General features: G+C 33.2%; 1 protein-coding gene and 1 long non-coding RNA gene across 8 annotated transcripts in view; one reads left to right on the top strand and one right to left on the bottom strand.

Annotated features, from left to right (window-relative positions):
• LOC141379990 (uncharacterized) overlaps positions 1-23,773 on the bottom strand; it is a 221,111-nt gene that overhangs the window by 175,629 nt on the left and 21,709 nt on the right. The gene's annotated exons all lie outside the window — the stretch shown is intronic.
• The window catches only part of hcn1 (hyperpolarization activated cyclic nucleotide-gated potassium channel 1), a 195,686-nt gene that overhangs the window by 156,929 nt on the left and 14,984 nt on the right, over positions 1-23,773 (top strand). For 2 of the 6 annotated variants that reach the window (XM_017352974.4, XM_021469009.3), the window contains exons 5-7: positions 1,539-1,685; positions 5,505-5,745; positions 11,793-11,957. In XM_017352974.4, the coding sequence (XP_017208463.1) occupies positions 1,539-1,685; positions 5,505-5,745; positions 11,793-11,957 (553 nt within the window). Of the gene's footprint in view, positions 1-1,538; positions 1,686-5,504; positions 5,746-11,792; positions 13,437-14,021; positions 14,421-17,206; positions 17,258-20,311; positions 20,376-23,773 lie in introns of those variants that run through there. The other 4 variants (XM_068215994.2, XR_012397168.1, XM_005169434.6 and 1 more) reach the window with 4 other exon arrangements.

Raw genomic sequence — 23,773 nt, 5'->3', positions numbered from 1 at the left:
AACCTGCATCAAGCCAACAATCATTAGTAAAGAGAGCCTATGAACAAAACTATAAGGCATAGATTATATAATCATATCTTAATAAACGAGAAAATATACATTTAATCTTTTTTTTAAACGTTTCTAAAACACATCTCATCTTATTCCAAGGTTTAAAAAATGAGACAGAACAGACACAACAGCCCTTATTGGAACAGAGTTCATATATCCAGCAGCAGGAGCAAATGAGCTGCTATAGATATGCATGTCAGTGGATGAATATAAACTAGAGTGTTCTCAGATGGATATAGGCTGTAATTTCCTTTGACGCTACGAAATGGACAGTCTGTGTAGGTACAGAATGCACCTGTAATTGGATTAGTGTGTAACCAGAGGAAGGTAACAGGCAGCAGGTGTTGGCATTAGAGCGTCCTGCTCTGATGTCATCAGATGAGTTGGCAGACAGGAAGTGATGCGCCACCTGCCCACCACCAGTGACCCAGCACAATTTCTGCATGTGTTTACAGAGGACTCATCTAAAATGCTCATCGCTAAATCAGGCGTGAATTAAAGTGATAATTTCATCAAGGCCTGCAGAAAAGAGCTTATTATTTTTTAGAGATTGGGTATAAATTTGCAGGTATATTCATTTTTACATAGCAGTATCTTAGAAATAAACAAATATTCACAAACAATATTGATAGAATTTATCTGACTTTAGATTTAGTTTACGTAGTAATATAATATACAGTTAAAGTCAGAATTGTTAGTCCCCCTTTGAATTTCTTTTTATTTTTTTAATATTATAAGAGTGGACAGGCAGGGGTCGAAAACCAGCATAAACAGTCTAGTAAATGATCCAAGAGTGTATTCCAAAATCAGGAGAAAGGTTCAGGGCAGGCACCAAAGTCAAAAACACAATAAACAGGAAACAAGGAAAATGCTTACATAAAGGCAGCAACAGCTAAACAATACTCAGCCAAGTCTGTGTGTCTGTGTGTTGTATAAATAGTCCAACTAATCAATCTTTAAGCAGCTTCAGCTGTGTGAGTGTAATCAAACAGGATCAGGAACTGGTGTGTGTGGTGCATGACTGGAGCTTGTAGTCCATATAATGGTGGATTTATAGTTTTATGTGATCTGTGCAGCTGCTCGATCTCTGGTTATCATAAGTATGAAATAATATAATATAATATAATATAATATAATATAATATAATATAATATAATATAATATAATATAATATAATATAATATAATATAATATAATGCATATTGTCTCCATGGTCGTTTGTGAGCATATCTTACATATAAAATAACCTATACATGTATATCATATTGATATATCATATCTCATATGGCAATAAAGTGTATATCTTTAATATGCACATTTGTGTTTTTTTATTTTTTATTTATGCACATGTTGGTTCTATTCAGTGTTTTTTTTTATTTTTATGCAATATCATAAAAACACATCTCGCGCAAACATAAGTGTATAAAAAAACACATTAGCTAATCCCCAGGTTTCTCATGAACTCTTTCTTTCTGTCTTTCTCACAGTACAAGCAAGTGGAGCAGTACATGTCCTTCCACAAGCTGCCTGCCGACATGCGTCAGAAAATCCACGATTATTATGAACATCGTTACCAGGGGAAGATATTTGATGAAGACAGCATCCTTAACGAGCTCAACGACCCGCTCAAAGAGGTGAGACTGTTATATATTCAGCTGAAACGACCACCGGCGCATCCGAACGCAAGTATCTCAGAAAATAAGTGCTGATCCAGGATTATCTCTCTGTCTGGATGCATAATCCTTTTCATTTAGATATGACTGGAAACATCTTATCGTAGAGCTTCATAAGCACTCGTTTTTTCATGTACAGTTGTTTAAGCCCTAGTAAACTCTGGCAGAGTTACTGTATCAGTAATGTGTCAGTTTATTGGTAGTTTATTTTATATTGACCTACAAAAAGGTGGTATCAGCCCTAAAACAACCACTGCTGATTTAAATAGACATTTTTTACATCATAATGTAGATTTAAGATGTTTTCAGAATTTTGTTACATTAAAGTCATGCGATATAGAGCAAGAGCAATGGTATTGTTATAGAATGAAAATGTAAATAATAATAATAATAATAGTAATAATTAAATGGTATTATAATATAATACATCATCATACTATACATAGTAATTAAGGCCACTTAATAAATAGTTTTTAGGTGAGACCAAAAAAATCATACAAAAATGGATTTCAAAGAAATGTACTACTACTACTACTACTACTACTACTAATAATAATAATAATAATTAATAATTAATAATTAATAATTAATAATTAATAATTAATAATTAATAATTAATAATAATTAATAATAATTAATAATAATAATAATAATAATTATAAGTAATTTGTAAAATATTTATTTGAGAGAAAAAAAATCGACAGAGGTATAATGTAATAATCAAATACACCCTCAAACAAGTTTTGGTTATTGAGATTTTGCAAGCTTTACAGTATTGTTTTAATTTTGTTTTTATTTTATTTTTTAAGATGAAAATATCTCCGGTGCTACTTAAGCCAATTTATTTGACAAAAAATAAAGTAATATAGTGGAACAAAAATATTACAATTTTAACTAACTATATTCATATCACAACATATTTTCAACTTGAATTTATTCCTGTGATTGAAAGATGAATTTATTAGCATCATTGTTGACATGATCCTTCAGAAATCAGTCTAAAATGCTGATTTTTTTTTTTATCAGGATACAGATTTCATACAGAAGCTAGTGTATGATCAACAATAAGAAATGTGTCAAAATGGCCCAGAATCAAACACCCATGTCATCACAATTAAAATGAGCTTCTACACTCAAAAAAATTAAATTTTCATTTAAACTACTTATTTAAAATGAGCTGAAACAACGCAATTATTGAGGGTTTTTTGGGACAGCTTAATTGTTCTATGTTCAATCCACTTAAATTTGTAAAAACTAATAAGATAACTTAATTTCTTAATGTTGTCCCAACACAAATGTTTTTTGTGGAACCCAGCTTTTTTTATGACACAGCGAAATGAAAGCCAACACTGCTTCTTTCTTCCTCCCCAAAACACCTTTACCTCTCTCTATCTCTCCTCCTCCTTTATCTCTTTCTCTCTCTCTCTCTCTCTCTGTGTCCCTCAGTTGGTCAGAGCTGCTATTTTTACATGCACCGCCTTGTGACAAACCAGCTTTAAATAGATAAAGTCTCCAGCTTGTCTCCCCGGTGGAGGTAAAGGGTTGGACGTGGCCATCAAACTCATTATTCCTCCTGTGAGATTGCGGTCAAAACCTTCCTGACGCGTTTTTTCCCCATTTAAAACACAGTTTAAATGTGATCTTCACAGCAAACAAATACAGCGTTCAGACGAGCAGCAATGAATATATTGCGCATCAGGCCTTCAGTTAATGGCTGAAGTGAGATCGACACTCAATGTACAGGAAAATAACTAGAAAAAAAAAAAAGATCACCGCAATGCAGTGGGAGAGAGACTTGAGAGGCTTTACATTGTCGCAGAGGAGCATGAAGAAAAAAGTTTGGAAAAAAAACATTTTTCAAGGTTTGATATCCATATTGTTGTAACAGTAATTTAGATTTTAAGTATAATAATAATAATAATAATAATAATAAAAATAATAATAAAAAAATAATAGTAATAATAATAATAGTAATAACACAGCTGTTAGGATTTTTAAATATTTAAAATTATAATATTAATTTTAATGATAATTATTTACTAAAAATATGGTATTTTTAATGAACTACAACTCCCAGAACTCTTTGCACCCATCCACCCCTGCAACAGCTGAAAATAATTTAGACATTCACACACAGACACAGCTGTATCTCATTTTCACTGATTACATGCATCTTTTGTTACAAAGTGGATGCTGACAACAGACATGTGGATCCAAATGCAGTCCATTAAAGGACAGGTCGAATAGGCAAAGGTTAAAAATAAAAAAACTGGAGCAAAACAATAGCATAAAGGTAATCCAATAAACATAGGGATGGCTGACGTTTCGACACAGTGTCGAGATCCCAAAGTGCAAAATGCACCGAAGCATGATTTGAAACACTCAGGTCACATGACAAAGGTGTTTCGAAACACACAGGTCATGTGACTAAGGTGTTTCGAAACACACTGGTGAGGTGCTTAAAGTTACTGTGCTGCAAATGACTTGTCAAATATTCTAAAATTGTGATAATGTATTTTAATAAAAGCACTGTTTTATGACCAAAACAAGACATATTTATTCCCGAAGTGTTCATTCGGATGTCAGACCAATGTTAAAACAAAACATGTTTCAAGAACAGAGCATTTAAAAACAACCATCTATATCTGCATCTCCCTGGATTCGAACCGATTATCCCCACATACTACTCTGTCAGTAAATCACTTGAAATTTCAACTCTAAAACGTGGGGTTTAATACCTCAAGTCAACTGTTTCTTTGCTGAAGGCGTACCAGAACAATACATAAAAATGACCACTAGGTAGGAATAGGCTGAGGTTTTGAAACGTCTCGAAGCTTCTACACATTTGCTTTAACTGTTTCAGTGTTTTATGAAGCCTTGCTTTGCCCACCACTAAATAAACATGTTCAAAAAAGCAGGTTAAAGGTCAAACTAGTCAGCAAAGAATCAAAACGCTGAACTAAAAAGAAAACCGCTTCGTAATGTTCATTAAAGAAACAAGACTCGGCAATGTGGATGTGAAAGTTAGGTGTATACATATAGGCCAAGTAATCAGTGAAAATGAGCTACAGCTGTGTCTCTGTGTGAATGTCTGGATTACTGTCAGCTGTTACAGGGGTTGATGGGTGCAAAGTGTTCTGGGAGTTGTAGTTCATTAAAAACTTCAGAAGTAATCTCCAGCAGAGAGAATACTGATGACAATCAAAACAAATGTTATATAATGGAATTATTTTATTTCTATTTTATTATTGTTATTTTTAATGTAATTATAAAATGTAAAAAATGTAACTAATTGAATAAAATAAATAAGTAAAATAAAAAAATAGTAAATTGTGTTCTTTAATTGTGTTAACTTTTTTAGATTTAAAAAATAATAATTAATAAATAATATTTTCTTTTTAATTATATATATTTTAAAAACATTTGTCAAGTACTGTTTGAAGGACAATGTTTTCAACAAAGTTTTTGGTGAAAAAAAAATAAATAAAAATGTTTAATTTTTTTTATTTTAAGGGGCCTAATAATGTTGACCCTAAACTTGTTTAAAAAAACTGTTGTTATTCAAACCAAACTAACATAAGTGAGACTTTCCCCAGAAGAAAAAATATTATAGGAACTACTGTGAAAATTTCCCAAATCATCATTTGAAAAATATTTGAAAAAGAAAAAAAAATTGCACATGAGGGCTAATAATTTTGACTTCAACACTCTCTATACATGGCCTGGAATGCATTTTAAAACTACTAAATTAATGTTTCTTGTTTGTGTGTTTTTCCTCAGGAAATTGTGAACTTCAATTGCCGTAAGCTGGTGGCCACGATGCCTCTGTTTGCGAACGCGGACCCAAACTTTGTGACAGGAATGTTGAGCAAACTGAAGTTTGAGGTCTTCCAGCCCAACGATTACATTATTCGTGAGGGAACCGTGGGGAAAAAGATGTACTTCATACAGCACGGAGTGGCCAGTGTCATTACCAAATTCAACAAAGAGCTCAAACTCACTGACGGATCCTACTTTGGAGGTTAGTTTGACAAACGACAATATTTTTGACTGTTAATTCTTTTGTGTTCTTTGTGTTAAAAAAATCTGTTTTGGACCACTGAGTCTGAGTAAATGTAGAGTACTTTCATTTTTTTTTGCGTGAATTATCCCTGTAAGGCAAAACAATGCAGTTGGAAGTACAGAACATCATGTTGTACGGAAATCAAGCACAAAAGACCAACTTAGAGTCGAGTACAGCCACACAGTGTTTTATAATTCACAGATTATGTCACTTGCGACCTTGGTGACATGTTATCTAATGTTACCTAAGCTGTTCAAATGTAGGAATAAAACCTGAAATGTTTTTTCCCCCCTCACGATTCATGAAGGTTGTGCCTGCTCTAGCACGGGCACACTGTGATGCCAGCCACCTGCTCCAGTGGAAAAACCATCTGCTGGTGGTATTTTGGCCTGTGGCAGAAGTGCTGCTGGCGTGTGTGCGTTTGTACACGGGGGCGAACGTGTGTCGAAGCTGCTGGCAGTGTCAGAAAATCTCTTCCTCCTCACTGCGCTCTGATACGAATTCAACGCACACTGACCTTGCTCCTAAATTCAATGGAGATCATATAAAAGCACGTAATGTAGGACAAGCTAATTTACACACGTATTTATCGGCATTTAAACGTAGATGCAGTAGGATTTTCACTGACCTCTACCAATGGTGAAATAAAAATAATAATAAATAATAAAAAACAGGGAGGCCAGTGTCTGAATAACGCTGATATTTGTAAATAAAATTTATATTAAAAAAATATTCACTTATATTCACTTACTAATAATAATAATAATAATAATAATAATAATAATAATACATATATAAAAATAATTACTATTATTATCAGTATTAAAAATGCTATAACATTTTTAATAACCAGTGTTGGGTAAGTTAGTTTGAAAAAGTAATAGATTACAAATTACTGACTACTATTGGAAAATTGTAATTACAATACAAATTAATTAATGTAAAAAGTAATCAGATTACTTATTACTTTACATTAAAGTTGCTTTTTAACATATAAAACCTATAGAAATACAAAATAAACTGCAGCTTTTTCAGTAAGTTAATATTCACTGAGGAACGCTACTATGGGTTGATCACAGCAGCTAGACATATTCTAAAGACTTAACCCTTTTAAAGTCTTAAAGTGTACCTTATAGGTTCTGTAGGTTGCTGTAATTAATTGTTGTGGTTCCTGCACATCAGTAATCATAGGAAAAAATAAAAATGTCTCAATCACAATCTATGCAAAAGTTATTCTATTCCAACTGATGAGAGAACGGAACCACTTATGGTGGTATTGGGCCAGTACGGACCTTTAAAATTTAAAGAGATAGTTGAAATAGAAACTTAAAATTCTCTCATCATTTACTCCTCCATTGGAAACTTACAAGTGCAAAAGGTGCAATATACTGTATGAACAGCTCTATCAGCAGCTACGCTTCACATTCAAAAGATACCTTTACTCCTGATTTTGCATGATAATCCAATTTAGCCTGTTTAGGGTGAGTTGATACTTTTTTGGGTGCCGAGTATTGTCATAGAATGCTTTCTGTTCAAGTTGCTGGTCGAGCAGTGGAAAGTTCTTTAGAGACTGGACTGCATTTCACAGTGATATTTTAGTTTTTAAGCTCAATGAAATTAAAGTAATGTCTGTATTTCCACTCGAAGAAGCAAACATGCTCGTCTGCATCTATCACTATTTCAGCTCACGTTCTTCAGCAATTTATGCATATTAACTGACGTTGCAGCAGAAAGCATGAAGTAAAAGAAGCAAGTTTTACTTCTAAAAATTATATTTGTAACCAAAGTAATGCAATTACATTGATTTTAGTAACTTTAATTAAATTACACAAATTTGAAATGTAATTTGTTACATTACTGCATTCCCCAAAAATGTAATCAGAATACAGTAAAATAATAATAATACAAAGAAAAAATTAAGAATACATACATATGAAAATAAATAAATACAATTAGCAAAGCATTTTTAATACTGAAAATAATAATAATAATAATAATAATAATAATAATAATAATAACAAACAAACAGGTTATTATATTTATTATGAATATAACAATTCAGAGTATGTTCAAAAAATTTATAAAACAAATAAATTCAAAGTAATAAAAATAGAAATATTGTTACTACTTTTACTATGATTATAAAAATACAACTAATTGTATTATTTACAAAACATTATACAATTAAATGAATGTATTTATTATTAATATTATTATTTTAAAATACACAATAATAATAATAGTAGTAGTAGTAATAATAATAATAATAATACAAGAAGAATAACAATACACACTTATGAAATTAATAAATACAATTAGCAAAGCTTTTTAATACTGATAATTATAACCAAAAATGCTATTGTTAATATTATTATTAATATTATAATTATTATTACAAATAAAATGATTCTGATTATGTTCAAATAATTTGCTGTTAGTATTAAATTTAAAATATAAACAATTTTATATTGTTACTAATATTTTACTATGATTATAAAAATGCAACTAATTGTGTTATTTACAAAACACTACACAATAAAATGAATGTATTTATTATTAATGATACTATTATTTAACTAATAATAATAATAATAATAATAATAATAATAACAACAGCACAATGACTTTATATTTTTTATTACTATTATATTTATTATTTAGGTATGCATTTATGTTATATTAAAACTGCAAACACAAAAACCAACTATATTTTATAACATTATAATATATTATTATTATTATTATTATTATTATCATCATCATCAACAAATCTAATTCAGCTAAAAAAAATCAATTTCTTGTATTTTAACACACATGAAGTAGTTAAAAGTGTAGTTCTGGCAGCGTGCCGTGAGGTGAGGGTCGGTTAGGGTGATGCGCTTGATCACAATAAATCAGGCAAGCCTCGTTTGTAAGCTCACAGCTGGGACTCGAGCCAAATTGACGGACTTCCAGGACTCTGAGGTCAAGAGTCATGTCCATTTGCAGAAGCTGAGAGCAGCTCAGCGCTGATTGGACACCCTTTCGCAAGGGTGAAAGAGAAACACCTTCACACATTCGCTAGTTTAGCCGCTAACTCATCCAGGCACTCGTCCACTGTTGGCAGTCCGCCACAAACATTCATAGTATGAGATGTACCGATCGACCAGCCAAAAATCCTTTTTTTCTGTTGTATTTCGGCTAATCTCTGCTGTGAACTTGCATGCAAACTGCAAGTAATTTTATAGTAGTAAGGGTGCAAACAGAGCATTAACAGAGACAAGAGATGCACCAAGTAATGTACTGTACTTACAAATTTGCCAAATATTGACCATCATTTCATACTTCCATGAAGTTGAATTCTGTAAAGTTCGTGATCTTTGATCTTATGATCTATAATTAATGATCTAGATATAATTTAAGAGTTCACACTTACATATTGCTTGATAATAATAGCAGGTATGGCATGCTGTCCCGGGAGAGAGGTCTGAGCTTGGAGATAATTGAGGCCAGGGCACCCGCCTGGTCAATAAGCATGTGAGGGAGTATGGGATCAGGAAGTTCTCGGGATCTCCCCCTGGTAAAGGAGGAAAGGAGGAGATGAGGTGGATGGGGTGATTCTTCAAAAAATGAAGATGAGGGAGTAATGCTATTCGGGCTATTTATAGTAAGATGGAATGATCAGATTGGCTGATTAATGATTACAAATAAGAGACCAGCCGCGATCAATCAAATCACATGCTCCTCCCGAAATTATTTTGTGAAACTTCACTTAAATATCTAGATAAAATGATTTACAATAACTACAGCTAAAGCATTCCTGCCAACACTTGTTTTTCTTGTGAGTCTCCTGTATTTCAGACCCATCTCCTGATCTCCTGCCACCCTCCCGTTTTGTTATTTCTTCAAGATTGGAGCATAATTAATAATATGACAATTACGAGCAGAATCTGAAATTTCATGACACATCATCTTGTTGCTTTCGAATTCTCTTCATCTCTCCTGACTGTTATTGGGCTGTGAAAATGAACATTACAGTGACATTTACAGCTAATGAAGCAATTAGAAACAGAAAGGCAAGTGCAAAGTACTTTTGCCATCCTCACCGTTACACTGCACCACATGACGCAAAAAGTGACGGCTCTTTCCTATTAAAATCCTCTAACACCTTGTTCCCAATCCCAGCTGGAGAGTGTTGTTCACGTGTCCCGCGGGCTACACACACTTTTTCCACAGCAGGACAAAATGTCAAGGGTATCATCTGTAGACTCTGTGCATAATGCTTAAAATCTGTCATTTTCGTAGCACAGAATGAGCAGTCCTGCATTTACACTAAATGTATTCCACGATCAGTAGTCGTATGCTATTTACTCCAGCTCTAGCTAGGAGAAAATACATATAGAAGTTTCTGAAGGTGAACGACAGGGCCATTTTTCCCCCCTCAGGACAGATTAGGCTAAATTGTGAACAAGATTACTCTGTCAGTGACGACTCCATATTGACAGCATGGTTCATTATAAATCGCTTGGTGTCTGAGAGTATTCAGTGAGAAAAGTTCAATTCCAAATCACTGATCAGGTGCAGTTTAGTTATGTAGGTCTGTTATACAAAGCTCTAAATAGCATTAGAATGTACTAACTGGAAAAAGCTTATCTAAAATATGTCATAATAATAACAACAATAACAATAACAATAACAATAATAATAATAACAATAATAATAATAATAATAATAATAATAACTGTAGTAGTACACAGAAAAAAGTGTTGCATGCAGAACTGTTGCAAACAATTTGTTTCCCTGCTAAAAAAATCCACCTTCAACCAGCCTAGGCTGGTTGGCTGGTTTTAGCTGGTCGACCAGGCTGGTTTTAGAGGGGTTTTGGCCACTTCCAGGCTGGTTTTCAGCTATTTCCAGCCTGGTCTTAGCTGGTTAGGCTGGGAGATGACCAGCTAAAACCAGCTTGACCAGCCTAGCAGGCTGGGAGCCCAGCCAAAACCAGCTATGTCCAGCTTAAACCAGGCTGGAAATGACTGGAAACCAGCCTGGAAGTGGCCAAAACCCCTCTAAAACCAGCCTGGTCGACCAGCTAACACCAGCCAACCAGCCTAGGCTGGTTTAAGGTGGATTTTTCAGCAGGGTTGTGTTGAATTTAAACAAACAAATTAAGTTTAGTAATGTTCAACTTAATATGTTTATTTAAATTCAGCCCAAATAAATTGCTTACAAACTCTTAACGTAAAGAAATTGAGTAAATCCAGGAATTCATATTTGAATAATTTTTTTCAGTTTAGTAGTAGTAGTACTTATAATTTTTCTTGGTACTTTTAGCACTCACTTCATTCCTTATCATATGACCAGCATCAGAGCTTCAATACAAGCTAAATGCTAAAAACATTAGCCACATGACCTAAACATGAAAAGTGTTGACAATACCATTAAGGAATGGTACTCTTATTATTGTTATATTCACAGAGTATCTAACGTGTATAAAAAAGTGCATCTGTCACACATTAAATCGTCATGTGAATTCTCATTCTCATGCTATGCTAATGTGCTAATCTTTTGTCCAGCGCCTGACCTCCCTTATATAAAACATAGTAATGTTTCATTCATTGGTTTCTCACAGAAATCTGTCTACTGACGAAAGGACTTCGTACAGCTCTCAAAGTATCTAATGTGTATGAAAAGTGTATCTGTTGAAAATTAAATCATCATGTAAATGTTCATGCTATGCTAATGTGCTAATAATTTATCCTTGTCCAGCGAGTGACCTCCCTTGTATAAAACAATATAGGTTTCATTCATCTGTTTCTCACAGAGATCCGTCAGCTGACGAAAGGACATTGTACGGCTTTCAAAGTATCTAATGTGTATGAAAATCTGTCAAATATTAAATCGCCATGTGTATACTCATTCTCATGTTATGCTAATGTGCTTATATTTCCGCGTTGTCCAGCGAGTAATTTATGTTGTATAAAATATTAATAATAATAATATGCGTTTCATTCATCTGTTTCTCACAGAGATCTGTCTGCTGACGAAAGGACGCCGTACAGCTAGCGTCCGTGCGGACACCTACTGCCGGCTTTTCTCTCTATCTGTTGACCATTTCAATGAAGTCCTGGAGGAGTATCCCATGATGCGCCGTGCTTTCGAGACTGTGGCTATTGACCGCTTGGACCGCATCGGTAAGACCAGAACCCCGTCCCCCGCCTATTATGTCAATCTAATGCCTGAACTTCATGTGTGTTTGTTGCATATTTGTCCTTTCCTTCATCGCACCGCAATCATCTACCATTGTGTTGCATGAAGTGTATACAGTCATGGTCAAAACCATTGGCACCCTTGGTAAATCTAAACCAAGATTGCTGTGAAAAAAAATCTGCTTTGTTTTTCCTTTTTATCTTTCATTTAAAAAATAAAATCACTGAAACATAAGTTGATGGATGCATTGTAAAATGCGGTTAGTTGACTACTTTTACTAAGTGAGTAAACCTGTTGCTCTCAAAGCGATTAGTTGACTTTACTTTAAAAAATTGAGTAAAAATGTAAAAAAATTATGAAGTAAATAAACTTTAATAAAATTAAGTTCAGTCAACTTAACAGTTCCAAGTTACAACAGGTTTATAACATTAAGTCAACCTGTCACCTTTAAGGAAGGTTTACTCACTTTTTGTCACTTTTAAGGCAGAACTTTAAGTAAAGTAAGTTTTTTTTCTGCATTACACATTGGGCAAAATTATTGGCACCTCAAAAAATGATTTTAAGTAAAATAGGTTTATTTCTATTTTTTTTTTTGTTTATTTATTTTTTTAGAAAGATTCCTTTCAAGGCCATGCAACATTTCTGGACATTTTTTGCTATTTCTGCAAAGAATTTTGTTAAAAATCTGTAAATTTATGCGGAATGATTTTGGAAGTATCATAACTAAAAACTTAATATATGAAATAAAAAATAACTTTTATGTAATGTTTACAATGCAAATCCAATTACATACACTTTATTTTGTAAACAAAGCAAGTCTCTCAAATATTATATCTACTAAAAGACAGAAAATATTATTTTACAAACTTGTAAATTGTTTATAATTCATATGAACATTTTCATATTAGTCAATAATAATACTGAATTAAATTAAAAACTGAATAAATATAAATTTATACACTTTTACACAACTAAATAAACAGAATCAATGATGGGCTAAAAATCAGCAGAAATCTGCGCACACAGATTTCGTGTGGGCCTAGTCATAGCAATGTTTCAAATGACTATAAATATGAATCTCAAAGACCAAATTTTGCTATTCTTCATCTCCATAATTAGTAAAAGCAAAGAGTCATTATTTAGCTTAAAAATGGCTGTAAGAAAATAGGTAAAGCTTTGAAAATGTCCATTTCCAAGATTAAAGATTAAGAAGTTCCAATCAAATAAAGATGTTGTGAATCTACCTAAAAGAGGTGTGTTTGTATTGTCTAGATGAACAGTGTGACAATTTGAGTAAAAAAAAAAAAAACATTTTCAAAGGAGAATATCAGAATTTAGAAACTGACAGATTCTTGGGGTCAAGAACTCTATAGAACATGGCTGAACCGAAGTGTAAAGAACACCAATGAAGACCAAAGAACCTGAAGGATCTGGAGAAACCAACGTAAAAAAATAGTTTACATGCTGAAAAACAGTGTTTCTCAACCACATTCCTGGAGGACCACCAACACTGCATGTTTTGGATGTCTTCTTTTTCTGTCACATACATTACAGATCTTTGAGTCTCTGCTAATGAGCTGATGATGTGAATGAGGTGTCCAGGATACATGGGCTGTTTCTCAATGCCAAGAACACAGAGAACAGACTAGTGTTCTTGTAGAGACCATTCTTATCACAATACCTCAGAAGAATGAATGTTTACTTTTATTATCTCATTCCAGGAAACTCCTGGGATAAATAAGTTATAAGTCTGAACTTCATTGACAAATCTATATAAAATGCTGTGCTTCCAACCTTCTTTATTCAGCAGCAATGACTTCTGGGACTTCTCGAGTGAGTTTTGTGCTCAAGTGTGCATCGATGCATCCTTGATATCAAGAACCCATCTGGGAACTTACACGCGTCTTCCGTTCTTGTCTTCTTGAGTTTTGGAACTGAAGTTTGACGATTGATGATGACGTTACACGAGAACACAAGTACGCAAGAACGTTGAAGAACGAATATTGAGAAACAGCCTTGGAAAATGTGCAGAGCTGATGGTCCTCCAGGAACGTGGTTGAGAAACACTGCTCTAAAAAATAACATTTGTTTGGCTTGTAATCATAGGGGAACCATTTGAAGTGCTACGTAGCACCTACTGTATATCTTTAATCACCCTAAAAAATTAAAGAACCAATACAGCACTTACAGTAAATTGGTTCTCCTATGATTACGTACTAAAAAAATCATTTATCAGCGCTAAATAGCACCTCAACTACCACAAAGTAGAGCTGAAGATCTGATTTTTGTGTGTGTGTTCAAGTGGTCCAAGTGTGTGTGGGTGTTCAATCTCTTGTTTTGGTTTCCTCCAATCACATCAACCATTTTAGCTATTACTGGGCGAATGAAGGCTGCAAAAAGCATTGAATATAAAGGGTGCCAATAAATTTGGTCAACGTATTTTGGAGAAAAAAAAAAAACTTTCATTATAGTTTTTTGAACAAAAATAAATAAATAAATAAACAATACAATTCAATTTTTTCAGAGCGCTCAAATTTACCAAGGGTGCCAATAATTTTGACCATGCCTGTATATGCTACCTTTTTCTTCTTCTCTTCTTCTTCTTCTTCTTCTTCTTCTTCTTCTTCTTCTTCTTCTTTTCTTTCTTTCTCCAAACGTCTGGTATGGATTAAAGCCATGACAAACTGTGAGAAGTCAGCTAAATGTAATTGAAGTGAGTGGTCTGTCAGTAAGCATGTAGTCGTGCGTGCCCGGGGCCGCTCACCCTGCTGGCTTTGGTTCAATGTCATCCCCAAACGGACGCATGGAGGGTGGACGGAGGCAAACCCTCACCAGCATGAGCCTCCGCTCCACTCCCCCACCCGCACACCTGGGTATGAGCAGCACCCCGTCCCGTCTTGTCCCTTGACCCAGGCAGCAGCAGAGCAACCCCTACTGCTGCACTGAAGGGCAAGGGCTTCAATGATTAGCTGTCAGGAGCAGTTCTTCACATGTTAGCGGAGCCCCTGCTTATTTCAAAAGGCTTCTGTTTCTTTACCTATTTTTCCCCTCAAAGCACAGAAATCATCATAATAATAATTAATCACTATTGTAACAGTCTTTGATTTATTTTATAGCATGTTTTGGCTGACTTTATAATAAGGACACTTTTTTAATTAGTTTTTAGTGCATTAAGTGTCATGAATTTTTTTTTTATTATTAAAGAGTAATTCTTGTAGTCTTTTACTCTTAGATTCTATTTTAGATTTTGAAAAAGTTTTAGTAATTTTGCTGCTTTGCTTTTGTAAATGTGTTTTAAAAATATATATAATATTTATATATATATATATATATATATATATATATATATATATATATATATATATATAGTTAAATATATTTTAATAATAATTAAAATATATTTAATTTTATATATATATATATATATATATATATATATATATATATATATATATATATATATATATATATATATATATATAATTATTTTTTTTTTTAAATCTCTCTTTTTTGTTAACAAAATGAACATAGGACATATTCAAGATTTGTTAAATCATGTTTAATTTGTACAGTACATACTATTACATTTGGAAAGTATTCATAGAACAATTTCAAACTAACGTCTTTCACTTTGTCATTGTGGGGTTTTATTAATAGCAGGGGTGCCCAAACTTGTATATGGACACCAATAATCCAATTTTAATACGATTAAGACTATTAAGAGGCGACCATGCAAACAGCGATTTTTTTTTACAGTTTTCAACTGTATGTAATACTACATTGAATTATTACAATTTAGTTTTTTTATGTATAATATTCTTTAATGTGTAGTGTATACAATATAATCTGAACAATACCAGGTTAATAAATCAATAATAATTAATGCTGAATAATAAAAAGCTGTTCCTGACACCCAATGCATAAACTAATATAAAAAATGCACCTTATTGTAAAGTGTTACCAAATGTATCTAAACACTTCCTTTCAGTAAACGTGTCAAACAAATGTGTGTTTGTTCAATTTTTGTTTCTTTTTGGTAGTTAATTTATACAAAATCTACATGAATTATATCAAGATTCATTAATTTAACATATTATATTATAACATTTAAATTGAAGAATGTCAGCAACACCCATTTCATGTTTTGTAATACTTTTGTATTGAAGACTAAAACTAAAATTAGCGTTATTTACTGTAAGACTAAATATAGGCATTATTAACTACGAGACTAGTCTCAGTGTATCCTTTTTTATTTAAACCAGTAGGCTACTTCTTTATCATTCCCACTCTAAACTCAATCCATCATCACTCCCAGTTTCGTCAGAGAAATGCTGAAAAGAAGAATTTCTCTTTCAAGCTGTTTCAAATGAACAATGGAAAATAAAAAAGGGATTTTATTCCAGCTGTCTTAAGCCCCATAAGGTTCGGTTATATACTGTAGCTGAAACACAGGCCACCGTCATCGTCAATTTGAATTGTGTGTAATTCAAATGTGAGCTGTAATGCATTCTGAACATTCGTGGAGCATCGGTCAGATGTTCCGCAACATTCAGTGGGTTTGTCGCCACTTTTTTTGAACTTCTCTCTGGTTGAAATATTGGTATAAAGCATGAACCTTGTTACTTTTCACATGACATTTCCATGAATCTTTAGTTCAGGAACACTGGTTAGTTCGAGACAGACAGGATTTTGAAGTGAAGCACAAGTGCATCTTAAATTCAGTGGTCACATCAAAGCACTGCTCTAAATAAAATACATACAGTATTTTAATAGGGGTTTATATGAATTATACAGTTCATCCATGTGTTAATTAACAGTTTCCTTAATTTTGTGATACATAAGTTGCATTTTGGGACCTTTGATCTCTCCTCTGAACACCTTTGATGTTGAAAAATATATAATTATAATATAGATATATGTATGTTTAATTATAAAGTAAATTTTAGTAAAAAAAAACCCCGGTAATAAGCTGCCATAATTACAATTCTTATAATGTACATTGTTTTGACACTACTAAAAATGAGAGTTAAAGTAGTAGAGTTCAATTTTCAATATTAAAAGTCGTCAAAAACGAGATCAAAATCCCATAATGCAACTCCAAAGCGTAAATAAGCATCAGTGAATCGCATTATTCGTTAAACTGTTAATTAACTGCTATGTTTTGGGGCTTTTTACGGTGTCAATATAAAAGTTGTCTTGTTTTTTCTCTTTTGCACTTTTGGATTTTTTGCAGTTCATAAGATAAAACCGGAAGATAATTTAAGATGTGACCCGAAAACGCAAAGTAAATGTTTCTCCTTTAAGCATATGAAATGGTTATGATGTACACTGATATAGCATGAAGCCCTGCATATTTCCACAACCTGAGTGCATGCACACCATGCAAGACATATTTGAAACAGATCCCTTTTTATGTTCCATTATACTTTCATTGGGATCGATACAATTTAGTACCTGCTTGCCTGCATCAAGACCTACAGTATATTTGAGTAATAACAATAAAAAGTTTTATATTCAGACATATTAGGGCCCTATGAATCAGTTTCATTATTTTCCAAATTTGTTTACGTCCATTTAATTTTTTCAGAATTTTGTTTTAATTTTTTGTTTGTTTTAAATTGTCTTTATTTTAAAGTGTTAAAGTAATTGTATTTAAATTATTTAAATAATTGATCTTTTAAGCAAATGTTATGATGTCAAATATAGCATGAAGCCCTGCACACTTCCACAACCTGAGTGCATGCACAATGCAAGAAATATAAAACAGATCCCTTTTTAAATTCCATTACACCATCATTGAGAATTAAATTTAGTACCAGCTTGCCTGCATCCAGACCTATACTTTTTTTTAAAGTAATTTTAGACACAGTAGGGCCCTATGAATAAATTTGGCATTTTTTTATTTCAATTCTAATTTTTTTAGACTCTAGATTAATTTTAGGGATGCACAATTTTTTTTTTTTTTTTTTTTTGCTTGTTCGTTTTTGAATGAAAGAAAAACATGCATTGGGAAATCATTGGGAAAATGTGCCCAGGCTACAATTTTGAGAACCGAGAAATGTGTGCACATGGGTTCATATGGGTGCATTTTGTGTGTAAAACAAACACTACGGCAAACAGCATCAGACTTGGAGAGCAGAGTGAAGTGAGTCCGAGGTTCGTGTTTAGCGCAAGACGGTTCCAAAAACCAGGTAAAATGAAACCTAAAAACAAAAAATGTGGGAGGTGGTCATGGTAGATGGATGTGTCCTCGGTGGTTTTTCTCTTCTAGATTGCCTTTGAAACACTTTCAGTTGGATTTAGGGGAATATATCAAGCTAATATATATGGCATGAAGATCAGGCAAATGACTTTTCTCATAGACGTGCAAGTAGGACATTGAGACGGATAGATGTAATGTAAACAGCGGCCTCTGGTCTCACATTTGAGAAAATGTTTTTGAATAACGTATAGTAATGTATTTGAGAACGTCAAAAGTATAGACGACGGCCTCTAGTGGATTTGTGAAATATGGCACATTTGAGATAACGTATTTGAGTAACGTATAGTAATGTGTTTGAGTTTATTAAAAATGTACACATCGGCTTCTGGTGGATTTGTGAGTAATGACACGTTTGAGAGAACGTATTTGAGTAATGTGTATTAATATATTTGAGATTTTCAAAAAAGTACACGGCGGCCTCTAGTGGATTTGTAAAAATGAAAACTGCAAGCACACTTAGTCTGGGGTACATATTTTTCTGTTTTTAAAAAAGTAGTCCTTGGCACATATTTCTAATGAACCTGGGTTGAAAAAAAGTCTGAAAATGAACCAAAAAAATGGTTTTGCTGTCTCACGCAGTGCCCGGCAGTGTTCAGCGCGCTGGTTTTAATCTCCCTCCAGCCATAGTCACTGCACTGTCTGAAGTGGCTTTCACACCGGACACGGAAAGCACTGTGTTATGAATTGCACATGATAACCGGAATGCCTACAGGACAGTTACATACAGTATACTTGTTCTTGCTGTTTGTAATAGTGTTCGTGTCATACAACATTGATAAAATAATGCCTCTCAATTTGTTCATTGTCTATAAAATGTGGTTATTAAATTGACTTGTTTTGTATCAGTATTTTATTCATAGTAAGTTAAGAGTTCAATTTAAAGTGTTACAAACTTACTTCATACGGTTTAATAAAATAATAAAGAAGTATTAAGAGGCATTTTTCAGTTTCAGTTCTCAGGCAGTTGCCGTTGGCCAAGAAATTTCTATTTGGTGCATCCCTAGTACATTTACATGAAACCTTTTAGCAAGAACCAACCCTTTATTACAAATTTAACAGACATTTTAATTTTCAACAACTAATGAAAATAAGTTTTACTTGTTTTTTTTCTTTTTTAAATTCTGTTGAATTCATGTTAAAATTAAGTCAAATTAAATTGTAATTACGAAAATAAAAATAAATACAATTAAATTACATGTAAAACAGCTGTGAAATTGCTCCTTAAGTAAATATTGTCATTATTATTATGGGAAGCAGTACATTTTAATGGACAAAGGTGATATATTTGTCATAATTGCTTCAAGTAGTCTAGATGCATTCACACTGACTTTCAGCAGTTGAATATTCACAGACGCTAGTCCACATCATGATTTGATGACTAAAGATTTATTCATCCAAAATGTGGCAAATTCCATTTTTACAACTAAATTCCATGAACATCATAGGGCCCTAATATTATTCTTTTTTGAACTTTTCTTTTAGTTCACTTCTTATATTTGACAGTCCGTTTGCTAAATTCTGGCATGTTACTATTGACTTGCCTTGCACTAAACGTTTGGATTGGATTGAATCAATATGCCCACACCATTGTGACATGCACGTCACAACCAATCGATAAACAAATAAAAATCTATCTAATCAGGCCCAAAAAAATCTAATTCGATTACATAAAACCCCAAAACGGCAGCATGCATTATGCCTTCTAAAATCTATAAAACTATGATTTTATTTACACCAGTCTCAGTCGATTGTGAGATGGGGGTGTAAACAAAGCCAAGACGTGCATTTGTCCTTTCATGTGGAGAACAGGCTTGTACTCGATTCGCCACCGCAAGTTGCCAGATTGCTTTTAATTTGACATTATTCCAACTAAAACAAGGGGTCTTGTCTCATACAAGGGAAAAATACGGACCGTGACATGATTGGTGCTCCATGTTCTGTTTTTTGGACTGCAAATGCTTGTCTCGTCCTAAGCAAAAGAATTTGACAAACAAAAGACAACAAAAGTTGCCATGCATTAACCAGATGTTGTGCAATTGATGTATATCTATCTTTATTTAAAAATTATTTGACCAGGAGCCCCTCTTGAGATGAGCTCATCTCGTTTTCAAGAGTGTCCTGGCCGACCCGTAAGCAGCAGGTAAATTCCTCATGACGATCCAGATTTTCCCCCCTCACATCTGAAACAATCCACAGGCTTAAAGCAGCCAGCATGCGCTCAGTGGAACCTCCAAAACAAGGTTAAATCAGACCAATTTAATGCATTTTTAAAGGCATAGTTCACCCAAAAATGCCTTTTTTCTGTTCTCTGTTAAACTCAAAAGAGAGATATTTTGAATAAAGCTGGAAACTTGTAACCATTGGCTTCCATAGTATTTCTTTTCCTAATGTAGAAGAGCAGGGTTACATGTTTCCGGCTATGGAACAAAATCAATGCCAAAAGTCTTGAGTTAAAAAGCTTATTGAATAGCACAAACTGAAAAAAATAATACACCGTATTAACAAGTTCTTGCATTTTAATGACTTGAAATCCAGGGTTTGTATTTTTAGGTCCTGAAATTTAACATAGCCGTTTATTTAAGCTGTGAATTTTTCAATGAAAAATATTTCAAACATGTTTTCATACTCAAAAATTCAATAATTCAAATTCAATTTCCAGATTTCACTTACAAATTATTCAATACCCTTTAAAAAATACATTGTATAATATTCAAAAGGTAATTTTCAGTTCATTTTATTTCAGTTCAAATATTCGCTTCCATAAATTCAGTGGCTCAAATTCGACTGTTAAAATTCAACATTACAACCGGGAACTGCAGGAAAAGCAATGGATTGCAGATTGAAGATCGTCAGCTGCTCTAGCTTTCACCAGCAGGTGGAGCTGGAATAATGTAAGATTTTTAACCCAGTAAACAGGCGAGAAAAAGGCTAATAAAGGCACAAAAGTAGTATTTAATATTAATATCAATGCCTTGGACATTATAAATGATAAAAAGTATGAGTAAAATGAGTAAATGAGGTTTTAGTCATCTATTTTTGCCCTTATGTAACGGAAGATAGCTGGTGATCGCGTAAACCTCACTCCTTGGATTCAGGGACAGACGTTCTGCAATCTGTAGAATCCTCGGAGCATTTGTCTCCCATGGCGGTATCGCCGGCTCTCTCCCTGCTCGGACCGGTGCGGTTACACATAAACCATCTTTTGATGAATATGATGTTACACATTCTCTATCTTTATTAACTCTTTCTTCCATAGACATGAAGTATTATTTTGACAGCTAAAGAATACAAACATAAGAGAAACAGGAGAGGAAATCTTATAATAATACAAAATAGATAAACAGGACCTAAAAATACAAACCCTGGATTTCAAGTCATTAAAATACAAGAACTTGTTAATACGGTGTATTATTTTTTTCAGTTTGTGCCATTCAACAAGCTTTTTAATTCAAGACTTTTGGCATTAATTTTGTTCCATATTAGGCTTTCTTTAACATATCTAGATCCATAACCACTTGAGGGAGATTAAATTTTCATTTTTGGGTGAACTATCCCTTAAATAAAAAAAATATATAGTAATAATAATAATAATAATAATAATAAATCTAAATTGCATGCTAATGCTAGAGTCAAGGCAAGTGATTTTTATGATCATGTTTGAACATTTACCTTATATCTCTGTCTTTATAATAAACAGTGCATGCATACTTTATTGATAAGGATAAGTAATTAGTCAAGTGCTGCTGCTTATGATATTGCTAAACTCTGTTTTTATAATTATTTGTCTGTATGATTATATTGGTGAGACATACTGCAAACTACATAACTTAAAGGGCCGATATACAACAACATCAGATGTAATTTACTGTGTTTGAGACAGACAATGGTGAAAACACACACGAAAAAAAATCTGGCATGGAAACCAACATACAAATATTAATCTTAATAAAACAATTTTACGCCAACTAAATTATGCATATGGGTCAAAGACAAAAAACACTGATGTCTTCATCAAATAAAATTATTTTTTTAATCATACACAAAGCATACTAAATGCAAGAAAAAAAAAGAGTCTACTCCGATTTTAGACTTAAATGAATATGTTAATATACAGGTATGGGTGAAATGATGCTCCGGTTTCCCCCACAGTCCTAAGACATGCAGTATAGGTGATTTGGGTAAACAAAATTGACCATATGTATGAGTGTGTGTTAGAGTGTATGGGTGTTTCCCAGTACTGGGTTGCGGCTGGAAGTGCATCCGCTGCGTAAAACATATGCTAGAATAGTTGCCGGTTCATTTCACAGTGGCGACCCCTGATAAATGGGGGACTAAGTCGAAGGAAAAATCAATAAATTAGTTGATTAGTGTTGCATTGATAAAACAATAATCATAATATGTCATCAAATATTTTATTGTTCTAAATATGCCTGATAATATTTTGTACACTTTTCTGTTACATTTGTTAGTAAAGCTTTGTCTCTAAATCATTGTTTCTCAAAAAAACTTTTTTACAAGCAGGGCGGCACAGTGGCTCAGTATTTAGCACTGTCACCTCACAGCAAGTAGGTCGCTGGTTCAAGTCCCGGCTGGGCCAGTTGGCATTTCTTTGTGAGTGTCCATGCTCTCTATGTGTTCGTGTGGGTTTCCTCCGGTTTCCCCCAGTCCAAAGACATATGGTATAGGTTAATTGAATTAACTAAATTGTCCGTAGTGTATACTGTAAGTGTGTTTGAAAGAGCGTGTATGGGTGTTTCCCAGTACTGGGTTGCGGCTGGAAGGGCATTCACTGCATAAAACGTGCCAGAATAATTGGTTCATTCTGCTCTGAAATAGAGACTAAGCCGAACATAAATGAATGAATCCACTAATTTTACAAGCGTCATTTGTCTCTGATCCATATACAGTTAATAATCAAATTAATAATCTAATTAAATATATAGTCTTTAAAACAGGAACACTCAAACTATTATTTTCGAAGGTTTTTTTTTGGATCTCACAATTAATTATTTTAGAGATAACTTGAAAAATGTGTTTGAAATGTTCAGCTCTTTACAGATTGACTATCCACTGCAAACATATTTGTGGTTGCCCTAAATGTTTAATTCATTTCAACTTATATTACATTAACTCATATGAACTGCTTTACATTAAAACATGGTTGACTGATTTCAGTTTAAAGCTAAATGATCTAAAATACGCTGAGATGACTTATTGAAAGGGGTGTAACGATACATTGTAACCATATGATTAGCGATTTTGATCTTGTTTTTTTTTCCAAGAGTCAGCGCTATGTTTTTATGGTATATTTCATCCAAGGAAAAGTCAATCCCATCTTCATGTACTTTTTTCCATAATGAAGTTTTGTGGCTGCAAAAGTCACCTATGACTTGTAAATAATGTAAATGTCATGTGAATAAGGATTAGTTTATTGCGACATCAGGAGCCGCCAATGTTGAGTATAATGCAAGACTAGAAGAATCTATAAAGAATCTGATAATGATAGATTTTTCCACTGAAAGTGATCTATTTATGTAG

This window comes from Danio rerio, chromosome 21 (genome assembly GCF_049306965.1).
Source record: "Danio rerio strain Tuebingen ecotype United States chromosome 21, GRCz12tu, whole genome shotgun sequence".
Classification (NCBI taxonomy): domain Eukaryota; kingdom Metazoa; phylum Chordata; class Actinopteri; order Cypriniformes; family Danionidae; genus Danio; species Danio rerio.
This window is presented reverse-complemented; position numbering and strand designations above follow the sequence as displayed.